The 23,536-nt window shown below is 42.9% G+C and overlaps 1 protein-coding gene across 1 annotated transcript in view; it reads left to right on the top strand.

Annotated features, from left to right (window-relative positions):
* LOC115108554 (carboxyl-terminal PDZ ligand of neuronal nitric oxide synthase protein-like) overlaps positions 1-23,536 on the top strand; it is a 177,951-nt gene that overhangs the window by 117,564 nt on the left and 36,851 nt on the right. The window contains exons 6-8 of the mRNA XM_029633047.2: positions 1,208-1,352; positions 2,165-2,355; positions 17,860-18,021. Of these exons, the coding sequence (XP_029488907.1) occupies positions 1,208-1,352; positions 2,165-2,355; positions 17,860-18,021 (498 nt within the window). The remainder of the gene's footprint in view (positions 1-1,207; positions 1,353-2,164; positions 2,356-17,859; positions 18,022-23,536) is intronic.

Raw genomic sequence — 23,536 nt, 5'->3', positions numbered from 1 at the left:
TTATTTATTTATTTTGCTCCTTTGCACCCCATTATTTTTATTTCTACTTTGCACATTCTTCCATTGCAAAACTACCAATCCAGTGTTTTACTTGCTATATTGTATTTACTTTGCCACCATGGCCTTTTTTGCCTTTACCTCCCTTCTCACCTCATTTGCTTACATTGTATATAGACTTGTTTATACTGTATTATTGACTGTATGTTTGTTTTACTCCATGTGTAACTCTGTGTCGTTGTATGTGTCGAACTGCTTTGCTTTATCTTGGCCAGGTCGCAATTGTAAATGAGAACTGAAATAAAAAAATATATTAAATTAAGGGCTCATATTGCTCTCTGCAAACTTAACTCTAACTTCCTCAAGATGTTACTAAGACACACCTTAAACATTCTTGACATGCTAGCGAGTTATTACATTTAAATTACTCTTTTTGTTCATCAATAACGTACCCGGAAAAAGGGGAGAAATAATCATGAGAGTGATACGATCTTGTTTTCTCAATGAGAACTTTTAGTGCAAAGAGAAAAGACCGAGAAAAGTTTCCCTGGGAACTTGGGTGGAGACCAGAGCAATCGATCTTAGGCTCATAGATTAAGACCATTTAGTAGATCACAGATTAAAATTTTTATCCTTCCATTAGGCACCACAAAATAAAGTAATCAATATATCATTTACACATTCCTCTCACAATTCGTACCCTTTGTACGCTTGACGGATTTGAACTTTAACCCAATTATATGAATGTTATCAATCTCTATCAACTAATACTGAATGCATGATCTTTTTAACCTTAGATGTTTTAAGATCCTCACATACTTTGAACTTACTAATACTTTTTAATGTATAACAGGCTATAGTATTTCCTTTAACCTGTCATACACACACACACACACACACACTCATGCTGTCCAGTCATTCTGATTGTGGTGTGATGAAGTGTTCTTGGCTACTCTTTGACAACCTCTTATTACCTCCCAGTCGTCCTCCAACTATTTTAAAAGAATACGAATGCTATGCTATTGCTTATTCTACCTGTCTCTCCCCTTTACTCTCCCTATCTCTTTCTCTGCTCCGAGAACAGTATATTTAATTGAAGGACAGAGAGAAGTCATCCACAGTAGCTCATCAAAGAACATTGAATAACCACTCTCTCCCTCTGTCTCTTTCCTCCATCCCCTCCTCCCTCTCCTTCGTCTATCCTCTCCAGTCCCAGGCCATGCGTATCGTGCGGACGGTGGGCCAGGCGTTCGAGGTGTGTCATAAACTCAGCTTGCAACACACACACCAGAACGCAGATGGACAGGAGGACGCAAACAATGACAAGACCTGCAACGAGGAGTCCACGCTCTCAGGTGAATATATACACACACAAACACACTCCTGATTGAGTGTAAGAGACAATTTGAGAGGATAGCATCACAGATGAGTCAGTCTATAGAGAGAGACTGTGACTGTGACTGAACAGAACAGTGGTGGGAGGACTCTGGCTCCAGTGACTGCTGCGTCCTTTCATAGGCAGATGAGCCCACAGCACCCACGCACCACGCTCACACATACACACAAACACACACACACATCTGCATTGACCCCCCTTTGCACCAAATCTTTTGACTCATCACATTTATTCCTTGTGTTATTATCTTTCTATTATTTTTCTATTTTTTTCTCTGCATTGTTGGGAAGAGCCCGTTTCACTGTAATTCTACACCTGTTGTTTACGAAGCATGTGACAAATACAATTTGATTTGACACAAACACGCACACGATAGCTGATCCCAGCTCTCTCTGTCTGTCCCACTAGTGTAAACCTCAGGAGCCTCTGAGCACAGCCAATGAGCTTATCTGGAGTGTTAGTTGTCAGAGCTGAGAGAACAAGAGAACCACTGGAGAACACCTTAATGAAGCTCCTCCCCTCCTGCACCCTCTTTTTTTTGTCATCCTTCCTCATCTTTTGGTGTAGCAACTTTCAACAAAATACCTCTGAGTTCTCTCCCCTCCTCTCATCTTTTTATGTTTCTCTACCTCTTGTGGTGTAGCAACTTTTTTTCTAGCAGCGAAGTCTGTTACGCCATTGGCCCTCCTTCTGACAATGTGTTGGTGTGTTCGTTCACTCAACGCCATTGGCCCTCCTTCTGACAATGTGTTGGTGTGTTCGTTCACTCAGCCCGGGAGTTAACGGGAGTGGAGAAGTCGGCGGTTGCTGTGGAGACAGACATCGATGCGGAGGAGGCTCCCTTACCATTACCGGACAGTACGGTTGAGGAATTTAACCGCGGCGTCACTGACCTGGACGGAGTGGATGCTACCGCCAAGACTGACCACACACACTTCAACAATATTGACAACGACAAGAAGGTATGGGGGTGTGTGTATGTGTTTTGGGGGGTGAGGTTGGGGCGTGTTTGAGAGGGAAAGAGAGGAGTGGGGTGCAAGCAAAGCAGGATGAAAGTTCCATACATAGAGTATTCTAACTAAGTGCTGGAATGAGAGAACACGGTAATTGCTTGTTAGACCAGTTAATACAATATCATCGGTCTATCTACTGTATTGATTGCTTACACCAGGGAATATAATACAATTGGTCAATCTATAGATTTCTTGGACCAGAGAATACAATATATTGTGGCTTTTCTAAAGATGGCTTGAGGAGGCGGAAAACAATATTGTGTGGCCTATGTATAGGTTGATATGTACAGTGACACTGTTTTTGTGAGTCAGGGAGAACCCACACACACATTAGTTAACAACTTCTCTCCATTTCTTCCTAACAAAGACCGTAATTAATTTGCCAGAATTTTACATAATTATGATATAACATTGAAGGTTGTGCAAAAATACAGAGCAGTTCCGTATTTCACTGAAAGAATAAACGTTTTGTTTTTTAAAATGATAGTTTCCGGATTTGACCATATTAATGACCTAAGGCTCATATTTCTGTGTGTTTATTATAATTAAGTCTATGATTTGATATTTGATAGAGCAGTCTGACTGAGCGGTGGCAGGCAGCAACAGGCTCGTAAGCATTCGTTCAAACCTCACTTTCCTCCGTTTGTCAGCAGCTTTTCGCAATGCTTGAAGCACAGCGCTGTTTATGACTTCAAGCCTATCAACTCCTGAGATTAGGCTGGCAATACTATAGTGCCTATAAGAACATCCAATAGTCAAAGGTCTATGAAATACAAATGGTATAGAGAGAAATAGTCCTATAATAACTACAACCTAAAACTTCTTCACTGGGAATATTGAAGACTCATGTAAAAGGAACCACCAGCTTTCATATGTTCTGAGCAAGGAACTTAAACGTTAGCTTTTTTACATGGCACATATTGTACTTTTACTTTCTTCTCCAACACTGTTTTTGCATTATTTAAACCAAATTGAACATGATTCATTATTTATTTGAGACTAAATAGATTTTATTATTTTACTTATTATTTTAAGTTCGTGTTCATTGTTCATTCAGTATTGTTGTAATTGTCATTATTACAAATATATGTATAAAAATCGTCTGATTAATCAGCATCAGCTTTTTTTGGTCCTCCAATAATCATTATTGGTATCAGCGTTGAAAAATCATAATCGGTCGACCTCAAGTTGGCACCATGCATTGGGGAAGGTAGCGTTTTCCTGGCATCTGCCAAACCAATATTAGTCCGTCGGACTGCCATATGGTACATGATTCATCACTCCAGAGAACACGTTTCCACGGCTCCAGAGTCCTATGGCGGCGAGCTTTACCCAACTCTAGCCGACTCTTGGCATTGCGCAGGGTGATTTTAGGCTTGTGTGCGACTGCTCGGCCATGGAAACCCATTTCTTGAAGCTCCCGAAGAACAGTTATTGTGCTGAGGTTGCTTACAGAGGCAGTTTGGAACTCGGTAGTGAGTGTGCCAACCGAGGACAGAGGATTTTTACACGCTACGTACTTCAGCATTCGGCGGTCCCGTTCTGTGAACTTGTGTGGCCTACCACTCCGCGGCTGAGCCGTTGTTGCTCCTAGATGATTACACTTCACAATAACAGAACTTACAGTTGACCGGGGCAGCGTTAGCAGGACAGAAATTTGATGAACTGACTTGTTGGAAAGGTGGCATTCTATGACAGTGTCACGTTGAAAGTCACTGAGCCCTTCTGTAAGGCCATTCTACTGCCAATGTTTGGCTACGGATATTGCATGGCTGTGTGCTTGATTTGATACACCTGTCAGCAACGGGCGTGGCTGAAATAGCCTAGTCAAATTTATTTGAAGTGGTGTCCACATACTTTTGTATATATAGTGTACAGTCGTGGCCAAAAGTTTTGAGAATGACACAAATGTTAATTTTCACAAAGCCTGCTGCCTCAGTTTGTATGATGGCAATTTGCATATACTCCAGAATGTTATGAAGAGCGATCAGATGAACTGCAATTAATTGCAAAGTCCCTCTTTGCCATGCAAATTATCTGAATCCCCAAAACACATTTTCATTGCATTTCAGCCCTGCCACAAAAGGACCAGCTGACATCATGTCAGTGATTCTCTCGTTAACACAGGTGTGAGTGTTGACGAGGACAAGGTTGGAGATCACTCTGTCATGCTGATTGAGTTCGAATAACAGACTGGAAGCTTCAAAAGTTGGGTGGTGCTTGGAATCATTGTTCTTCCTCTGTCAACCATGGTTACCTGCAAGGAAACACGTGCCGTCATCATTGCTTTGCACAAAAAGGGCTTCACAGGCAAGGATATTGCTGCCAGTAAGATTGCACCTAAATCAACCATTTATCGGATCATCAAGAACTTCAAGGAGAGCGGATCAATTGTTGTGAAGAAGGCTTCAGGGCGCCCAAGAAAGTCCAACAGGCTCCAGGACCGTCTCCTAAAGTTGATTCAGGCACCACCAGTACAGAGCTTGCTCAGGAATGGCAGCAGGCAAGTGTGCGTGCATCTGCACGCAACCTGAGGCGAAGACTTTTGGAGGATGGCCTGGTGTCAAGAAGGGCAGCAAAGAAGCCTCTTCTCTCCAGGAAAAACATCAGGGACAGACTGATATTATGCAAAAGGTACAGGGATTGGACTGCTGAAGAGTGGGGTAAAGTAATTTTGCCTGATGAATCCCGTTTCCCATTGTTTGGGTCATCCGGAAAAAAGCATCCTGAGACCATGTGTGGGGTTGCTTCTCAGCCAAGGGAGTGGGCTCACTCACAATTTTGCCTAAGAACACAGCCATGAATAAAGAATGGTACCAACACGTCCTCCGAGCATCTTCTCCCAACCATCCAGGAACAGTTTGGTGACAAACAATGCCTTTTTTCAGCATGATGGAGCACCTTGTCATAAGGCAAAAGTGATAACTAAGTGGCTTGGGGAACAAAACATCAATATTTTGAGTCCATGGCCAGGAAACTCCCCAGACCTTAATCCCATTGAGAACGTGTGGTCAATCCTCAAGAGGCGGGTGGACAAACAAAAACCCACAAATTCTGACATACTCCAAGCATTGATTTTGCAAGAATGGGCTGCCATCAGTCAGGATGTGGCCCAGAAGTTAATTGAGACAGCATGCCAGGGCGGATTGCAGAGGTCTTGAAGAAGAAGGGTCAACACTGCAAATATTGACTCTTTACATCAACTTCATGTAATTGTCAATAAAAGCCTTTGACACATATGAAATGCTTGTAATTATACTTCAGTATTCCATAGTAACATCTGACAAAAATATCTAAAGACAATGAAGCAGCAAACTTTGTGAAAACTAATATTTGTGTCATTCTCAACTTTTGGCCACGACTGTATATATGGAGCATTTACTGTTTTATTCAGATTTTTCAAGTGCTGGTGACAAATCATGCATTCCAATTTCTTGTTTAGATTGTAATGGACACATATTATGTGTGTAAAAAAAAAATTTTTGAGGGTTGTACTGATTATGATGATCTAATACTAAGCTATTTGCCAGCTATGTGTGGCGCCATGTTTGTTGACATAATAGAATGCGTTTTGGCTGTCAGACCAAAGATGGTATAACAAAATGAGGTGAAGGGATGGTTCACTCGACTGACTTATGGTGCTTTCAATACAACTGGGAAGTCTGAAAAGAATACGAGGTCAAATCATGACGTCCGTGATCTTTAGGTTGGAAAGTCGGAGCTCTAGAAAGAGACAGAGTTGTATGACCTTTCAAAACAATTTTTCCCAGTCTGAGCTCTTTTTTTCTCCAGAGTTCCCAGTTGTCGTGAACGTACTGAAATCAGAAGTCGTAGATTTCTGAGTTCCCAGTTGATTTGAACGCAGCATCAGATTGTAACTATGGTACCTCAGGGTTGCCAGCTCAGACCCCCTTTCCAGGAGTTTTATTTTTATTTAGCTTATCAACTTCTCCTGTGTTTGCCCCCCATTTATTGTTAAATCCCCCATCATAGTAATATTTCCTGCATCGTATGACCCTAAGATATCTTCCCCCATTTCTATCCTCCATGGACTTGAAATCCCCCAAAACCCCTCTGAAATGGTTTCATCCATATCTGGCAACCCTGTTTAGCTTTCACGCTACAGTTAGGCTAGGCAGTAGGCTTGTATTTGAGGTGATGATAACATTTTATTTGCTTTGTGATTTGTCAAGAACTGTAAACGAATTGTCAAGTCATGTGCTCCGGTACTTGTACACACTGTAACAAATACATAAAAGATTTCAAATATGCTGCTTTTCCTTCACTCTGCGCTCCAACTCATCCCAAACCATCTCAATTGGGTTGAGGTTGAGTGATTGTGGAGGTTACTACATGATTCCATAGGTGTTATTTCATAGTGTTGATGTCTTCACTATTATTCCACAATTTAGAAAATAGTTCAAATAAAAACCCTTGAATGAGTAGGTGTGTCCAAACTTTTGACTGGTACTGTATTTGCGATGGTACACAGCAGGGACCACTCAACAATGATGACAAATATGTAATCGTACGCATCAAAGGGTTAAAGATAGAGTTATGTCAACGGCGTGTTCAATATGGATCAGATTGGAAACAACACGGTGTGAAATCGCTACAGCAACAAAGGGTTAGGAAAGGCCTTGCTCACCCCCTTTGTGTGTGTGTGTGTGTGTGTGTGTGTGTGTGTGTGTGTGTGTGTGTGCACATGATGGATTACACAGAGATGGATTGGGACGGGAGTGTGTGACATTGGTAGTAGAGGTGTGTGTGGGTGGGGGAGGGGGGTGTACTTCATCCACTGTGGGTTTTCTGGAAGCTCATGAAAGGAAATGAGCCAAAGAGCTTAAGGTCTATTTTCTCCTGTCAGGTCTCATTCATTTGACGAAGCCTTTTACTTCCAACCGCTCCTTGGTCGCAGCCACAAATCAATTCAACGACATCATGTGAACAACTTGAAAGACACCAAGGCTAGTGTTGTGGACTAAAGGCACAGTCCGTAGGTTCTGTGAAATAGAAACTTACATTTGAGTCAAAAAGGATATTCATATGATAGGTAAGATATACAAAACCTTGCAGAGAGCCTTTCTAACAGACAATCTCTTAGAAAAAAAATGTAAACTACTGGAACCAAGACTTAAAAATAACTGATATTGGCACAAGATGGAGGTCATACTGTTAATCCAGTATAAACTAATGTACTGAATGTATTACACAAGAGAAAAAATTCACAAATGCTACAGCACAATGGCATGTCTTAAGTGTAAAACTAACAATGACTCAATAGTCCATTGTGCTATTGTGTATGTTATTTATGTAACTTATTTTGTACATAATGTTTCTGCCACCGTGACTTATGACCGAAAAGAGCTTCTAGATATCAGGACAGAGATTACTCACCCCGTACTGAAGAATACTTTCTCTTCAACGGGTCAGAAGGGAAGGATTTACTTCAGACGAGATGAGAGATGGAGGTGCCTTGAAAAAGAGATGTAAAAGAGATGGAGGTATCGAGGACGAAGGTCCAGGGGCCTTGTAAGGATCTGTCGCCGAGAGGGCAATCTACCTTTACCATTGGTCCTATTAGCCAACGTACAGTCAAACGATAATGAAATAGACAAACTACGATCACCTATATCCTACCAATGGGACATTAAAAACTGTAATATCTTATGTTTCACCAAGTCGTGGCTGAACAATGACATGAATAACGTACAGCTGGCAGGTTTTAAGCTTTTTCGGCAGGATAGAACAGCGGCCTCTGGTAAGACAAGGGGTGGCGGTCTGTGTATATTTGTAAACAACTGCACAAAATCTAAGGAAGCCTCAAGGTTTTGCTCACCTGAGGTAGAGTATCTCATGATAAGCTGTAGACCACACTATTTACGAAGGGAATATTCATCTGTATTCTTCGTAGCTGTCTATGTTCCACCCCAAACCAATCCTGGCACTAAGACCACACCCAATGAGCTGTATACGGCCTTAAGCAAACAGGAAAATGCTCATCCAGAGGCGGCGCTCCTATTGGCCGGGGACTTTAATGCTGGCAAACTAATTCGTTTGACCTCATTTCTACCAGCATGTTAAATGTGCAACCAGAGGGAAAAAACTCTAGACCACCTTTACTCCACACACAGAGACCATAACCACAATTCTATCCTCCTGATTCCTGCTTACAAGCAAAAACTAAAGCAGGAAGCACCAGTGACTCAGTCAATAAGAAAGTGGTCAGATGATGAAGCAGATGCTAAGCTACAGGACTGTTTTGCTATCACAGACTGGAATATGTTTCCGGGATTCTTCCAATGGCGTTGAGGAGTACACCACATCAATCACTGGCTTCATCAATAAGTGCATCAATGACATAATCCCCACAGTGACCGTACGTACATACCCCAACCAAAAGCCATGGATTACAGGCAACATCCACACTGAGCTAAACGGTAGAGCTGCCGCTTTCAAGGAGTGGGACTCTAACCCGGAAGCTTATAAGAAATCCTGCTATGCCCTCTGACGAACCATCAAACAGGCAAAGCATCAATACAGGACTAAGATTTAATTGTACTACACCGGCTCCAACACTCGTCAGATGTGTCAGGGCTTGCAAACTATTACAGACTACAAAGGGAAGCACACCCGCAAGCTGCCCAGTGACACGAGCCCACCAAACGAGCTAAATTACTTCTATGCTCATTTCGAGGCAACACTGAAGCATGCATTAGAGCATCAGCTGTTCCGGATGACTGTGTGATCACGCTCTCTGTGAGTAAGACCGGTCAACATTCACAAGGCTGCAGGGACAGACTGATTACCAGGACGTGTACTCTGAGCATTTGCTGACCAACTGGCAAGTGTCTTCACTGACATTTTCAACCTGTCCCTGACTGAGTATGTAATATTAACATGTTTCAAACAGACCACCATAGTCCCTGTGCCCAATAACACTAAGGTAACCTGCCTAAATGACTACCAACCCGTAGCACTCATGTCTGTAGCCATGAAGTGCTTTGAAAGGCTGGTCGTGGCTCACATCAACACCATTATCACAGAAACCCTAGACCCACTCCAATTTGCATACCACCCCAACAGATCCACAGATGATGCAATCTCAATCGCACTCCACACTGCCCTTTCCCACCTGGACAAAATTAACACCTATGTGAGCATGCTATTCATTGACTACAACTCAGCGTTCAACAACATAGTGCCCTCAAAGCTCATCACTAAGCTAAGGACCCAGGGACTAAACTCCTCCCTCTGCAACTGGATCCGGGCTGCCCCCAGGTGGTAAGGTTAGGTAACAACACAACCGCCATGCTGGTCCTCAACATGGGGGCCCCTCAGGTGTGCGTGCTCAGTCCTCTACTGTACTCCCTGTTCACTCATGACTGCATGGCCAGACATGACTCCAACAACATCATCAAGTTTGCCAATGACACAGCAGCGGTAGGCCTGATCACCAACAATGATGAGATGTGTGGTGCCAGGACAACAACCTCTCCCTCAACATGATCAAGACAAATGAGATGATTGTGGACTACAGGAAAAGGAGGACCGAGCACGCCCCCATTCTCATCGACGGGGCTGTAGTGGAGCAGGTTGAGTGTCAAGTTCCTTGGTGTCCACATCACCAACAAACTATCATGGTCCAAACACACTAAGATAGTAATGAAGAGGGCACGACAAAGCCTATTCCCCCTCAGGAGACTGAAAAGATTTGGCATGGGTCCTCAGATCATCAAAAGGTTCTACAGCTGCACCATCGAGACCATCCTGACTGGTTGCATCACTGCCTTGTATGGCAACTTCTCAGCCTCTGACCACAAGGCACTGCAAAGGGTAGTGAGTACGGCCCAGTACATCATCGGGGCCAAGCTTTCTGCCATCCAGGACCTCTATACCAGGTGGTGTCAGAGGAAGGCCCTAAAAAACTCCAGCCACCCTAGTCATGAACTGTTCTCTCTGCTACCACACGGCAAGCGGTACCGGATCACCAAGTCTAGGCCCAAGAGGCTTCTTAACAGCATCTACCCCCAAGCCATAAGACTTCTGAACAGCTAATCAAAGGGATACCCAGACCCCTCTTTTACGCTGCTGCTCTCTGTTTATGATCTATGCATAGTCACTTTAACTCTACCTACATGTACATATCACCTCAATTACCTCTACTAACCGGTGCCCCCAGACATTGACTCTGTACCGGTACCCCCTGTATATAGCGTCCCTATTGTTATTTTTATCATGACACAAGGCGAGACCCAGATGCATACACAGGAGGCAGATTGTTGGAGTCTTACAATATTAATTAATCCAATATAGTAAGGCAAGAGAATGGTCATGGACAGGCAAAAGGGTCAAAACCAGTTCAGAGTCCAAAAGGTACCGAAGGGCAGGCAGAATCAAGGTCAGGGCAGGCAGGCGGGAAAGCTGGTTGACTTGACTAACACACAAGATGAACTGGCACAGAGAGACAGGAAACACAGGGATAAATAAGCGACATCTGGAGGGGGTGGAGACAATCACAGGAACAGGTGAAACAGATCAGGGCATGACAATTTTGTTGCTGTTTAATTATTTGATACTTTTATTTTTAATGTTTTACAAATCTTTTATCTTAAAGCATTGTTGGTTAAGGGCTTGTAAGTAATCATTTCACTGTATTTGGCGCATGTGACAAATACGATTTGATTTGAGCTTGATGAGCAAAAAAAACAATTAAATACATTTTAGAATACGGCTTTAACGGAACAAAATGTGGAAAACGTCAATGGGTCTGAATACTTTCCAAATGCACCGTAAAATGTACTTTTAATCCGTCTGCCTGCGTATTTCAAGACATGGCATATGAGGGTGCAGAGAGATACCCAATGGGTTGGATGAACCTTTTCTCATCAATCATCTTGAGAAAACGTATACTTCAAAACTGGAAATAAACCAATCAACACAATGGAAAGGTCAAATACTTTATTATCTAAATGTTGAATGTGCGTGGGTGACGGAGAGAAACAAAATGGTCCAGTTTGAGAACTATTGGACTCAGTTTTGTTGAGATGTTTAGATTATACTACTGGTGTCCCTGAACTCTGTTCTGCTTTGCTCTGCTGTGATCTAGATGTGAGTTGTAGAACAAACAGCTTCGAGGTGTGCAGTCTGTTTCTACTCAACTCTTATCCTCCCTCTCCTGTTTGGATGCCTGCAGGTGTGTTTGAAAGAAAAAGTGTGTTTTAATGGCGCATACTGCTTACACTGCTCAACAGATGGCCTCGGAAACTATCTACAGCAGGAGATTGGGATGCTACTGCTTGCTGTCTCTCTCTTTTTCTCTCTTTCTCGCTCTCGCTCTCTAACATTCTCTCTCACTCACTCTCACTCTCTCACTTTCTCACACTCTCACTCTCTAACATGCTCTCTCTCAAATCAAGGGGCTTTATTGGCATGGGAAACATATGTTAACATTGCCAAAGCAAGTGAAGTCTCTCACTCATTCACTCTCTCTCTGTTTCGCTCTCTCTCTTCGCTGTATCAGTAAATAATTCAAAGTGCCAACTTTCCAAAGACTATTATTGTTTTCACCTCATGACTGAAGAATCAGGAAGGTGAGGTGTTAAGTATTCAGTGGTGTGTGTATGTGTGAATAAATGATGGCCGTGTGTTTTTCACCAGTGTCTAACCAGAAAAACAACCACTTAGCCTGATATCCATTAACTACACAAACACAACACTGAAACATAAACGGTATACGTGTAGCAATAGTTTAAATGTGCTGCTAACTGCTAAAATGCTGTTTTAGCCTCACCTCTCCAAATAGTTGGCATTTGCCAAACCCTGTCATAGAAATCATCTGTCATGAATAATGTCTTCACTGATTGGATCAAACTCTCTCTCCCTGTTGCGCCGCATAGATTTACTATAGTAACACTAGAGCCATTCAGTCTGCTCATTTAAACACTGTCCTTGGAGGCACACTGTATCAGCTACCGTATATAAACATGGACACAGGCATAGACAGTTCTGAGGGAAGGGACCCCTTAGTATTAAGATTAAGAATATATACTCCTCTGCTGCACGCACGTGCACACACACACCTCTCCCCTTCCTCCATTACCCCAGGTCTAGAGGCATTGACCTGGCTGTGCTTAGTCGTACTGAGCAGGCCATTAATATCAGTCATCAATAGTAATGTCACAGACACAGATAGACACGGTTCTTTATTTATGAGGACAGAATACAGATAAAAACCTGAATATCACACCACTGTATGTGCTGAGTTTTTCACCCTCGACCGTTTCAAGAGTGTATCAAGAATGGTGCATCACCCAAATGACATCCAGCCATTTTGACACAACTGTGGGAAGCGTTGCAGTCAACATGGGCCAGCATCCCTGTGGAATGCTTCGATACCGTATGGAGTCCATGCCCTGACAAATTGAGGTTGTTCTGGTGGCAAAAGGGGGGTGCAACTCAGTATTAAAGAAGGTGTTCTTAATGTTTGGTACACTCAAATGATTAAAGATACTGCAGTAATTCTATAATATGATGCACTTAGGGTAGTCCTATTATGGCAGTGACTGTTTGAGTTTCATTGTGTGTGTGGTTTGGTTTTACTTTCCTTGTGGGTACCAGAAGTCCTCACAAGGATAGTAAAACGAGGACAATTCGAACAAGTGGGGACATTTCGCCGGCACCCACAAGGAAAAAGGCTACTTTAGGCTTAAGGGTTTATGGTTAGAATTAGGGGTTAGGGTTAGAATTAGGGGTTAGGGTTAGAATTAGGGGTTAGGGTAAGAATTAGGGGTTAGGGTTAGAATTAGGGGTTAGGTAGGGTTAGATTTTGAATGGCAATACATTTTTGTGTCCCCACAAGGATAGTAAAGCAAATGTGTGTGTGGGGGGGGGGGCTGCTCTGCCTGTCATCTCTGATGTATTACATCATCTGTACTCCTGCCTTCTCAATTCACGTGCAGGGCTCTCAGCTTGGTGCTCTCCATCACAACAACCCTACACGCGCGCGCACAAAGATATTTCCAATCCTGTCTAGATTGTGCCTCCAGAGAGCAACTGTAGTTAGTTGGCAACAGTGCTGATGGTTCGTGTTTCACAAGTCTTTAGTTCGGCAGGCTAACACATTCAGGCGACCAGGTTTAAAACTAGTCGGTCACAAACTTGTGGGGAGAGAGATAGATGACTGGAGCTGAGTGTGCCTAAACTGGTACACGGCATGGTTATTTTGCATGTTGGAAAATATTTCCTGTATCCAGAGGTTTCTTCCTGTCCTGGATGGTTGCCAGGATGGTTGCCAGGATACAGGAGGGAGTGACACTTCAGAAGTCCTTTGTTGTTAACTTCCTCCCCCGTTCCTCCCTGTTCCAAAATAGCCTGTAGCTCCTAGCGCTCTGTGTGGATGAGCTTCTCTTATCCCCTATCACTCACACACACACACACCACTGGCATCCCTCACCCAACCCCTTATCCAATCCTACCTAGCCCCACTCCATTACCCCCTAGCCCCTGCTACTCTGCCATATGCATTCACCCCCCCACACACACACACACACACTCTCACACAGCTCTCTCACAGTTATGTGGGTGGATCCATGGTAGATAGCAGAGAGCAGCTAGTGTAATCACTGCTAAGGGACCAGGGAGCCAGTCTTCCTTCTCTGTCTCAGGGGTCCATTGCTTCATCTCTCGTTCTTCTCCTCCCTCCCTTCGTTGGGCTGTGTTGCTGAGTGGATGGGGTGGCAGAGAGATGGATGGGCAGATTACTGCGACTACAAAGGACATCTGAGGGGACTGGGTGGAGTAAACACACACACACACACACACACACACACACACACACACACACTGCCTTATTCACAGCTGCTGTTACAACACTAGCCCCAGACCCTTGACGGGTGCGTGTGTGTGTACTGAAAGGCAGAGGGCCATAGCACTTAAGGGCTCTCAGGACATCCAGGGAAGGAGACTTGGAATGGAACATTTTTGTTTTTATTTAACCTGTTTTTATTTAACCTTTATTTAACTAGGCAAGTCAGTTAAGAACAAATTCTTATTTACAATGACGGCCTACCCCGGCCAAACCGTCACGACGTTGGGCCAATTGTGTACCACCCTATGGGACTCCCTATCACGACCGGTTGTGATATTGCCCGGGATCGAATCAGGGTCTGTAGTGACACCTCTAGCACTGAGATGCAGTGCCTTAGACTGCTGTACCACTCGGGAGCAATGGAACATGCAGTTCGACCTCTGAAGGGAAGGAGATGAGTGCACTTCCGTGTTCTCTGAAAGGAGGGAGTGGTGACTTGGAATGGAACATGTAGTTTGCTTCAATGTCTACTGTAAAGGGCATGACTGTCTCGTATCAGGACATCTGCTGCAGATAGGGTGGAAGGGAGCAGGGAGAGAGTGGCTAGCATCTACAGCATGTTGAATTCTTAGTAGATATTGCCTTGATATTGTTTTGACATTGAAGTGTGAACTTAGAGACATTTGTCATGTCAAAACATATTTGGGAAGTGTTTTGTAGTTGTAATTCTGCTCAGAACACGAACTTCAGACCCCATTTTCTTCTCCTCGTTTGTTTACTTGTCTGAATAAAAAAAATGCAAATGCTGTTTCCATCCAAATTGGGACCAGATTGCTGTAAACACATTTGGCATTCACTGCATACGGATTGTTGTTTTCGCTGTCTGTTGAGTTAAACACACTTGGAAGGCTGTGGATCAGACACTGTTTGAGAATCTAATCTTTATTCAGTATGCCTGTTAGTGTGTTGTCGTTATCTTGTTAGAACTGCTTGGTGAATGTGTCTGTACGTGCGTGTCTGTCTGTCTCTTGGTGCCTGCGGGGCAAAGTACAGCCTCAGGCAAAATGACGCTGGGTTGTATTCAACACATTGGTCTCTCTGCTGCCCTCAGTGTGTGTGTGGTTCAGAGTGCTTTGACTGAATGTGTTGGTATTTCACTATTAACCAACAGAGGCCAGAGGGCCATTGTTCAAAAACCACAGGTTTCATGTACTTCTCCCCAAGGCGAAATACATTTCTCCCCAAGTCAACACACCCTGAAATCCCGATGAATAACAACAATTCACTCGCTACCCATCTGCTTTCTTCAAATATACAGTACAAATCTACTGACTGTTTCTTCATAGGAAGGAGTAAAGGCGCTATATCTGACGACAAGGGTATTGAATAACCTCTACTGTGTCTTTGTTAGTGTAGCTTTTCAACTACTCATCGTACTATATGTGTACAGAATACTCAGTGGCGCATGACTCGTCACAAAGCTCTGCTTGACTGAGAGGGATGGATGGACACCTTTATGGAAACTGACAGGAAGTGTCTGTCTCTCTACCATTCTCTCTCTGTCTCTCTCCTTAACATTCTCCCTCTTTCTCTCTCTTCTGTCTCTCTCACTCTACCACTCTCTCTCCCTACCACTCTCTCTTTCAATCTCTCTCTCTCCCCATCACTCTCTCTCTCTCTTTCTCCCTCTCTCCATCTCCCCTTCATATTCTCTACCAACGTAATGTCTCAGTGTAGTTCTTCCGACCAATACAGCCGTTTTCTCTCTCTCTCTCTCTCTCTCTCTCTCTCTACTTCCCAGCGCCCCTAACCATTACACATGTATTATATTAACCTCTTAACTGTCCTCTTTACTCCTACTCCCATTATACCACTGACAGTTCTCTATGCAAAGGTACTTAGCAGATAAAATACATAAAACAGTCTGTCTTGGAGCTGACAGCCAAGGTATTATTTTCCTCTTCAAACTACTGCAATTATTCTGATGAGATGGAGGTCTCCCACTCTCTGAAACGACTGTTTTAGTCACCATGGTTACAGCTATGGGAGACCTGGTCTCCTTAAAGGAGATATTTTCCACCAAGCTGTGTATTGTGATTCATGTTGTAGTGTCGCTTTGACAATGTCTGTCTGAAAGAAACCATCATTTTTTATTATTATAAACAGTACAGAGATGTGTACTTCACTTGATGAAATCACTACACGCACATACACACACACACACACACACACAGACATACACATGTATCTACACACACACAAACACACATACACACATACATCCATACACACACACACACACACACAAACAGACATACACATGTATCTACACACACACAAACACACATACACACATACATCCATACACACACACACACACACACAAACAGACATACACATGTATCTACACACACACAAACACACATACACACATACATCCATACACACACACACACACACACACACAAACAGACATACACATGTATCTATACACACACAAACACACATACATACACACATACACACACACACACACACACACAAACAGACATACACATGTATCTACACACACACAAACACACATACACACATACACACACACACACACACAAACAGACATACACATGTATCTACACACACACAAACACACATACACACATACATCCATACACACACACACACACATACACACACACACAGCGTACTAGTTTCAGTGTTCATCATTAAGTCATGAGCGTAAACAGTCTGTCTGGTAATGTTCCCATTAAGCTGTAGATCAGACAGCGACACTCCATCACTCATCCACTGGCCGCCCAGTGGGGGTACAAACCTTGAGTTCTCTTTCTTTATTTCCCACACTAATCAATCTCTATCAATCAATCTCTCTCTGAACCCCAGCGGTTGCCGGATCGAATCCCAGTGCTGGTGGGGAGTGAGCTGGCAACCAAAGGGTTGCTGGCATCAATATCTCAGTTGCAACCAACCGCTGATGTTCGCTTGAGCAAGGACATTAAACACCCTAAAAAAAATGCTCATTGGGCACTGCTCTGTGACTGGCCTGTGCTCCAACCTAAGCAGAAGACACATTTATATCTATACTAATAAAGTATAAAGTATATCTTATGAATTCTTCTCAGCACAGCATCTTCTCAGTCAATGCAATTATCTTTGTCTGACACACACATACACAAATGCAACTATCTCTCTCTGACACACTGACAGATTGAATTTGCTCTTCAAGGAAAAACAATATAGTCCTCCAGTCCTTTGACAGATACAAGCTGCTATTGTTCATCTTTTCAATTCATTATTGTGTGAATGCTATTCCAGTAGTGACATATTGGGTTGTCTGGGTGGATGCGTGAGTGAGCATGAGTTTTCCTTTTCTCTTAGGGCCTGTTCAGCCATGCCTCTGTTTTACCTCAAGCTCTGCTTATCACCGGGGGAAATGTACACTCGCACTGCCAAAGGACACATTCTAAATATGAACATCAATATGTCTCTTTCTTTGACTCTCTCTCTCTCTCTTTGTTTATCTTTCTCCATCTCCTCCTTATGTCTTCCATCCTCTTTCTCCTTGTATTGATGTCTCCCTCTCTCAATCTATCAATCCACCATTAACCCTCTCCTCTCCTCCATGGCAGGTTCCAGAGGAGGCCTCTCTGCTGCTTGCGTCCCCCAGGATGCTGCTGCCGTCATCGGGTACTCTGCCTCCCACCACCCCCCTGTCAGTCCACCACCAGATCCAACTGCTACAGCAACAACTACAGCAACAACAGCAACAGACACATGTAGCCGTGGCACAGGTAGGACTGAGACACACACGTTTGTGTATGTTAACAGATGGTGTTTGTAGTACTGTGGTAGGTCTTGTTGTTTGAACTACAGTGAGATGGTCATTACCAAAACAAATGGTTCCCTGCTAGCTACCATCTTGTTTGACTTTACTAATATTAACCTTTATGAATCATGTCAACCTTACCTTGTGTGACCTTAACACCAGCTCTCCTACACAAACACACACACACTACACATATTACCAATTATTCACAGCAGAAAAGAGGATTAGTGTATGTACTGTACATCAGTATTGACAAAACATGATTAATACAACATGCATGTTGAACCACTGTCACCTTTACAGTATATCACTGTAGATACAGGATAATAGAAAGGTTACAGTTGGGTTACTATTGTATAAAGTAAGAATTGTTTTCAGTGACCTAGTCAGGACGCTTAGGTCATACACTCCCTCACACTCCATCTGTGCGGAATTAACTCTCACTCACTCACTCACTCACTCACTCACTCACTCACTCACTCACACAGGTTCACACTGTCAGCCAGTTGGCGAAGCTCCCCCTATTTTCCCTCTATTTACACACAACTCCATGAACACACGCACACTTACACAACACAAAACCCACACACAAGTTAGCAACAACCTTGGAGTCCAATGGCCGCAATTTCACACCTGAGCTCCCTTTATTTAACTCCAACTGCTTGAACACACACACAAGACAATAATTTATTAATTTGACAAAAATCTGAAATCCCACTGGATGTATTAGACTTTAGAATTGCATTGGGGGCATACTTATTTCACTGTAAAGCCTTACCTAAGGATTGTGGATCAATGACATGGTATCAGTCTACTCAGTGACACACAGAGAACATTAGCATCGTAGCTCTTATTGCAGGACTCAGAAACCACTGTGAATTGAGGCACATTTATTGTACCAGTCAACCTACTATGTGTATCGAACACTATTCCAGAGGAAAAACAATACAATGTGGATGTTTTGGAGCATGAAAACTCCTGAGGAGGACTTTGGGGAAAAAGCTAGTTATTTCAATAGGAGAACAACAAGTGGCTACCTAGCTAATACTTACTCACATGTGTTAGGTTCTAATTCTCAGAGTAAAACACTCAACAGACATTATGAAAGCTTAACCAAGTTTATTCTGCCTAGAGGGTCAATACAGCTGCATTCATACAAAAACATTTTCACACAAACACTGATATTTAACCGTCCCTCATAGGCTGAGTCTCCTCTACCCATCTGTACAAACATTGTTCTTTACTGCGGCCATAAACGTATATTTCTCCCTTAAGGTGACCTGAGCTGACCTCAACCCCCCTCCATCACTAATCCATGGCTCTCTCCCCTTATCAATGCCTGCCCCACGTAAACGCTTCCCTGCACTCAACACATTCCAAGCTTAGTTGCACACACTATATACCTTCCTCCTATAACCAATAACTTCTGGTGTAGACCCTCTAAACCCCAGCACTCCATCAGTGACATGAATAAGTATATTTCCTATTCTCAGAACCCAACACATGGGTTCCTAAATCATTGCTAAGAATATTGAAAATGACTGCAGTTTCTACTGTTCATGGTTTTCAGCCTGGTTGCATTAGCGCTAGCTAGGTACCAAGCTAAAGCTAGCTAGTTACTCCAAAAGTTGCTGATAACATCTGTATCAAAGATATTTGCAAACATTTTTTATCCTGCTCGTTTGATCCTGATCTAATTTCAAATGCTCACAGACGTTTTCACATTCGGTCGAACAAATAATGCCTTATTACCAACGTGGTAATGTCCAGCTTTGACAGTGATTGTAATGGTGGCGCTGGGCGTGCAAATTCAGCACACACAACATTCTTTAACCTCTTGATTCTAGCCATCCCGGATCCGGGATCGTGAATACAGCCTCAAGCTCATTACCATAAAGCAACGTTAACTATTCATGAAAATCGCAAATGAAATGAAATAAATATGCTAGCTCTCAAGCTTAGCCTTTTGTTAACAACACTGTCATCTAAGATTTTCAAAATATGTTTTTCAACCATAGCAAAACAAGCATTTGTGTAACAGTATTGATAGCTAGCGTAGCATTTAGCGTTAGCATTAAGCGGGCAACATTTTCACAAAAACAAGAAAAGCATTCAAATAAAATCATTTACCTTTGAATAACTTCGGATGTTTTCAATGAGGAGACTCTCAGTTAGATAACAAATGTTCAGTTTGTCCAAAAAGATTCTTTGTGTAGGAGAAATCGCTCCGTTTTGTACATCCACGTTTGGCTACCAAAAAAAAACGAAAATTCAGTCATCAAAACGCCAAACTTTTTTCCAAATTAACTCCATAATATCGACTGAAACATGGTAAACGTTGTTTAGAATCAATCTTCAAGGTGTTTTTCACATATCTCTTCGATGATATATCGTTCGTGGAAGTCTCCTCTCTCCCCTGAATCACATGGATGAATGCGTGCAGCTTGGAGATTACGCACCAATTTCGACAAAGGACACCGGGCGGACACCTGGTAAATGTAGTCTCTTATGGCCAATCTTCCAATGATATGCCTACAAATACGTCACAATGCTGCAGACACCTTGGGCAAACGGCAGAAAGTGTAGGCTCGTTCAGGGCACATTCACAGCCATATAAGGAGACAATGGAAAACAGAGCCTCAAAAATTCTGCTCATTTCCTGTTTGAAGTTTCATCTTGGTTTCGCCTGTAGCATCAGTTCTGTGGCACTCACAGATAATATCTTTGCAGTTTTGGAAACGTCAGAGTGTTTTCTTTCCAAAGCTGTCAATTATATGCATAGTCGAGCATCTTTACGTGACAAAATATCTTGTTTAAAATGGGAACGTTTTTTAAATCCGTAAATTAAGAGCGCCCCCTACATCCAAGAAGTTAATGGAATTGTGTTATTTGACTTGTCAAATTAAAAGCTTATGACGTGTCAAATAGTGTTATTTGAGGTGTATCTTTTTTGACACGCAAAGACCCAAACGGCGTTCCATACATCTGAGGCTGTGATGTTGTGATGTTCCTTTATTTATCTCTCCAGCAGCGTGTTTGGCCGTGGTTCCCCAAGGAAAGCCCTGCCTCGTCAGATCAAACCACAGACACAGTGTTTTTGGTGTTGAAAGAGAGAATTTTCCTTCTACAAATACCAGACATGGACATGGGAATAACCCAAACACACACTTCACACAGCTTCAGCTCAACGCTAGATGGGGACAGGGGAATAACCAACCTCAATATTTATATTCTAACCTCCTCTTCCTCCCTCCATTCATCTCCTCCCTTCCAGCCGATGTAGGCCTATTAAGTAAAGATTAGTCCGGCCTCCTCCTGTTGTTATTGGCTAATTGCTGTTTGTATTGTCTTGCTGTTGAAAGTGTAAGGCTTTACACTTGTGGGCCATCAGCGCATTAGATGCAGCCAACGGAGCTTAAGGAGTCTTGGCTCTTATCCTGCTTATCTCTGTCCAAACCCCAGCTCACTGCACAGGCATGGATAAACACATCAGTTCTGCTGCCTGCCTTGCGGCATTAAGACTTTGCCCATAGCTAGTTTCAACGGGCCCTTGATGAGTAAGGGGACTTAAAAACTCACTCCGAGGTTAAAAAGAAGACAATAATAAGCTGATTATAAAACACAACATTTGGAAAATAAGTGAAGCAGAGGAAGATGTGACTGCCTTGTGGAAGTCTAGTTCTGAAGGCCTGTGTATGTGCGTGTGCGTGGCTGTGTTTGTGCTTTCTTGCGTGTGTGTGTGTTTGTACTTTCTTGCGTGTGTGTGAGACAGGGTACCCGGGTAGCTGGACCTGATTGAAAGCAACCCTCTAACCCCTGTCTGCCAGTCCAGTCAGTTGATCGCCCTGAGAGGGTGATGATGTCACGACTGACTTTGTGCAACAGACAGTAAGGAAGAAAATATTAGATTTTATCTCCGCCAATCAGGTGTCAAGGTGGGTCAAGTATATCACTTCCATTTAGCCTCAGAGGGAGGGCCAGGACTGGATAACGATCGGCCCAGTTAGGTTGGGACAGTGCCAAATCTCTGAGACTGAAAGGACTTCTAACCAAAGTGCTGACAATAGCTGAGAAGTTTGAAGTTAGCTGCTCCATGAAAGCTCACAATCATTGAGAGTTGAAAAGAGAGAAAAAGAGGAAAGGATGAGAGAGTGAGTGGAGGAGAGAAGAATCATTAACATAATCAGTGAAGTGTGAATACTTGTGTTTGATGAGACTCTCACACTGCAGAGCAGAACCTTTTTAGTTTTGGTGGCTAATGAGATTTAATCTACACACTGAATGAAAATGTAAAGGCAAAATGTAAAGTGTTGGTCCCATATGTTATGAGAGGAAATAAAAGATCCCAGAAATGTTCCATACGCACAAAACACTTATTTCTTGCAGATTTTGTTCACAAATTTGTTTACATCCCTGTTAGTAAGCATTTCTCCTTTGCCTATATAATCCTTCCACATGACAGGTGTGACCTATCAAGAAGCTGATTAACCAGCATGATAATTACACAGGAGCACCTTGTGATGACATCAATAAATGGCCACTCTAAAATGTGCAGTTTTGTCACACAACAGGAAGGAGACGCGTTCTGTCTCCTAGAGATGAATGTGCTTTGTTGAGAAAAGTGGCAAATCAATCCCAGAACAACAGCAAAGGACCTTGTGAAGATGCTGGAGGAAACAGGTAAAAAATGATCTATATCCACAGTAAAATAAGTCCTACATCGACACAACCTAAAAGGTTGCTCAGCAAGGAAGAAGCCACTGCTCCAAAACCGTCATAAAAAAGCCAGATTCCAGTTTGCAACTGCACATGGGGACAAAGATCAGAGGATATTTCTCCAAAATGTACAGTCTGATGAAACAAAAATAGAACTGTTTGGCCATAATGACCATTGTTATGTTTGGAGGAAAAAGGGTGAAGTACACCATCCCAACCGTGAAGAACGGGGGTGGCAGCGTCATGTTGTGGGGGTGCTTTGCTGCAGGAAGGACTGGTGCACTTCACAAAATAGATGGCATCATGAGGGAAAAAATTATGTGGATGTATTGAAGCAACATCTCAAGACATCAGTCAGGAAGTTAAAGGTTGGTCGCAAATGGGTCTTCTAAATGGACAATGACCCCAAGCATACTTCCAATGTTGTGGCAAAATGGCTTAAGGACAACAAAGTCAAGGTATTGGAGTGGCCATCACAAAGCCCTGACCTCAATCCCATAGAACAATTGTGGGCAGAGCGTGTGCGAGCAAGGATGCATATAAACCTGACTCAGTTACACCAGCTCTGTCAGGAGGAATGGGCCAAAATTCACCCAACTTATTGTGGGAAGCTTGTGGAAGGCTACCTGAAACGTTTGACCCAAGTCAAACAATTTAAAGGCAATGCTACCAAAAACTAATTGAGTGTTTTTGTAAACTTCTGACCCACTGGGAATGTAATGAGAGAAATAAAAGCTGAAATAAATAATTCTCTCTACTATTAT

Source organism: Oncorhynchus nerka, linkage group LG24 (genome assembly GCF_034236695.1).
Source record: "Oncorhynchus nerka isolate Pitt River linkage group LG24, Oner_Uvic_2.0, whole genome shotgun sequence".
Classification (NCBI taxonomy): domain Eukaryota; kingdom Metazoa; phylum Chordata; class Actinopteri; order Salmoniformes; family Salmonidae; genus Oncorhynchus; species Oncorhynchus nerka.
This window is presented reverse-complemented; position numbering and strand designations above follow the sequence as displayed.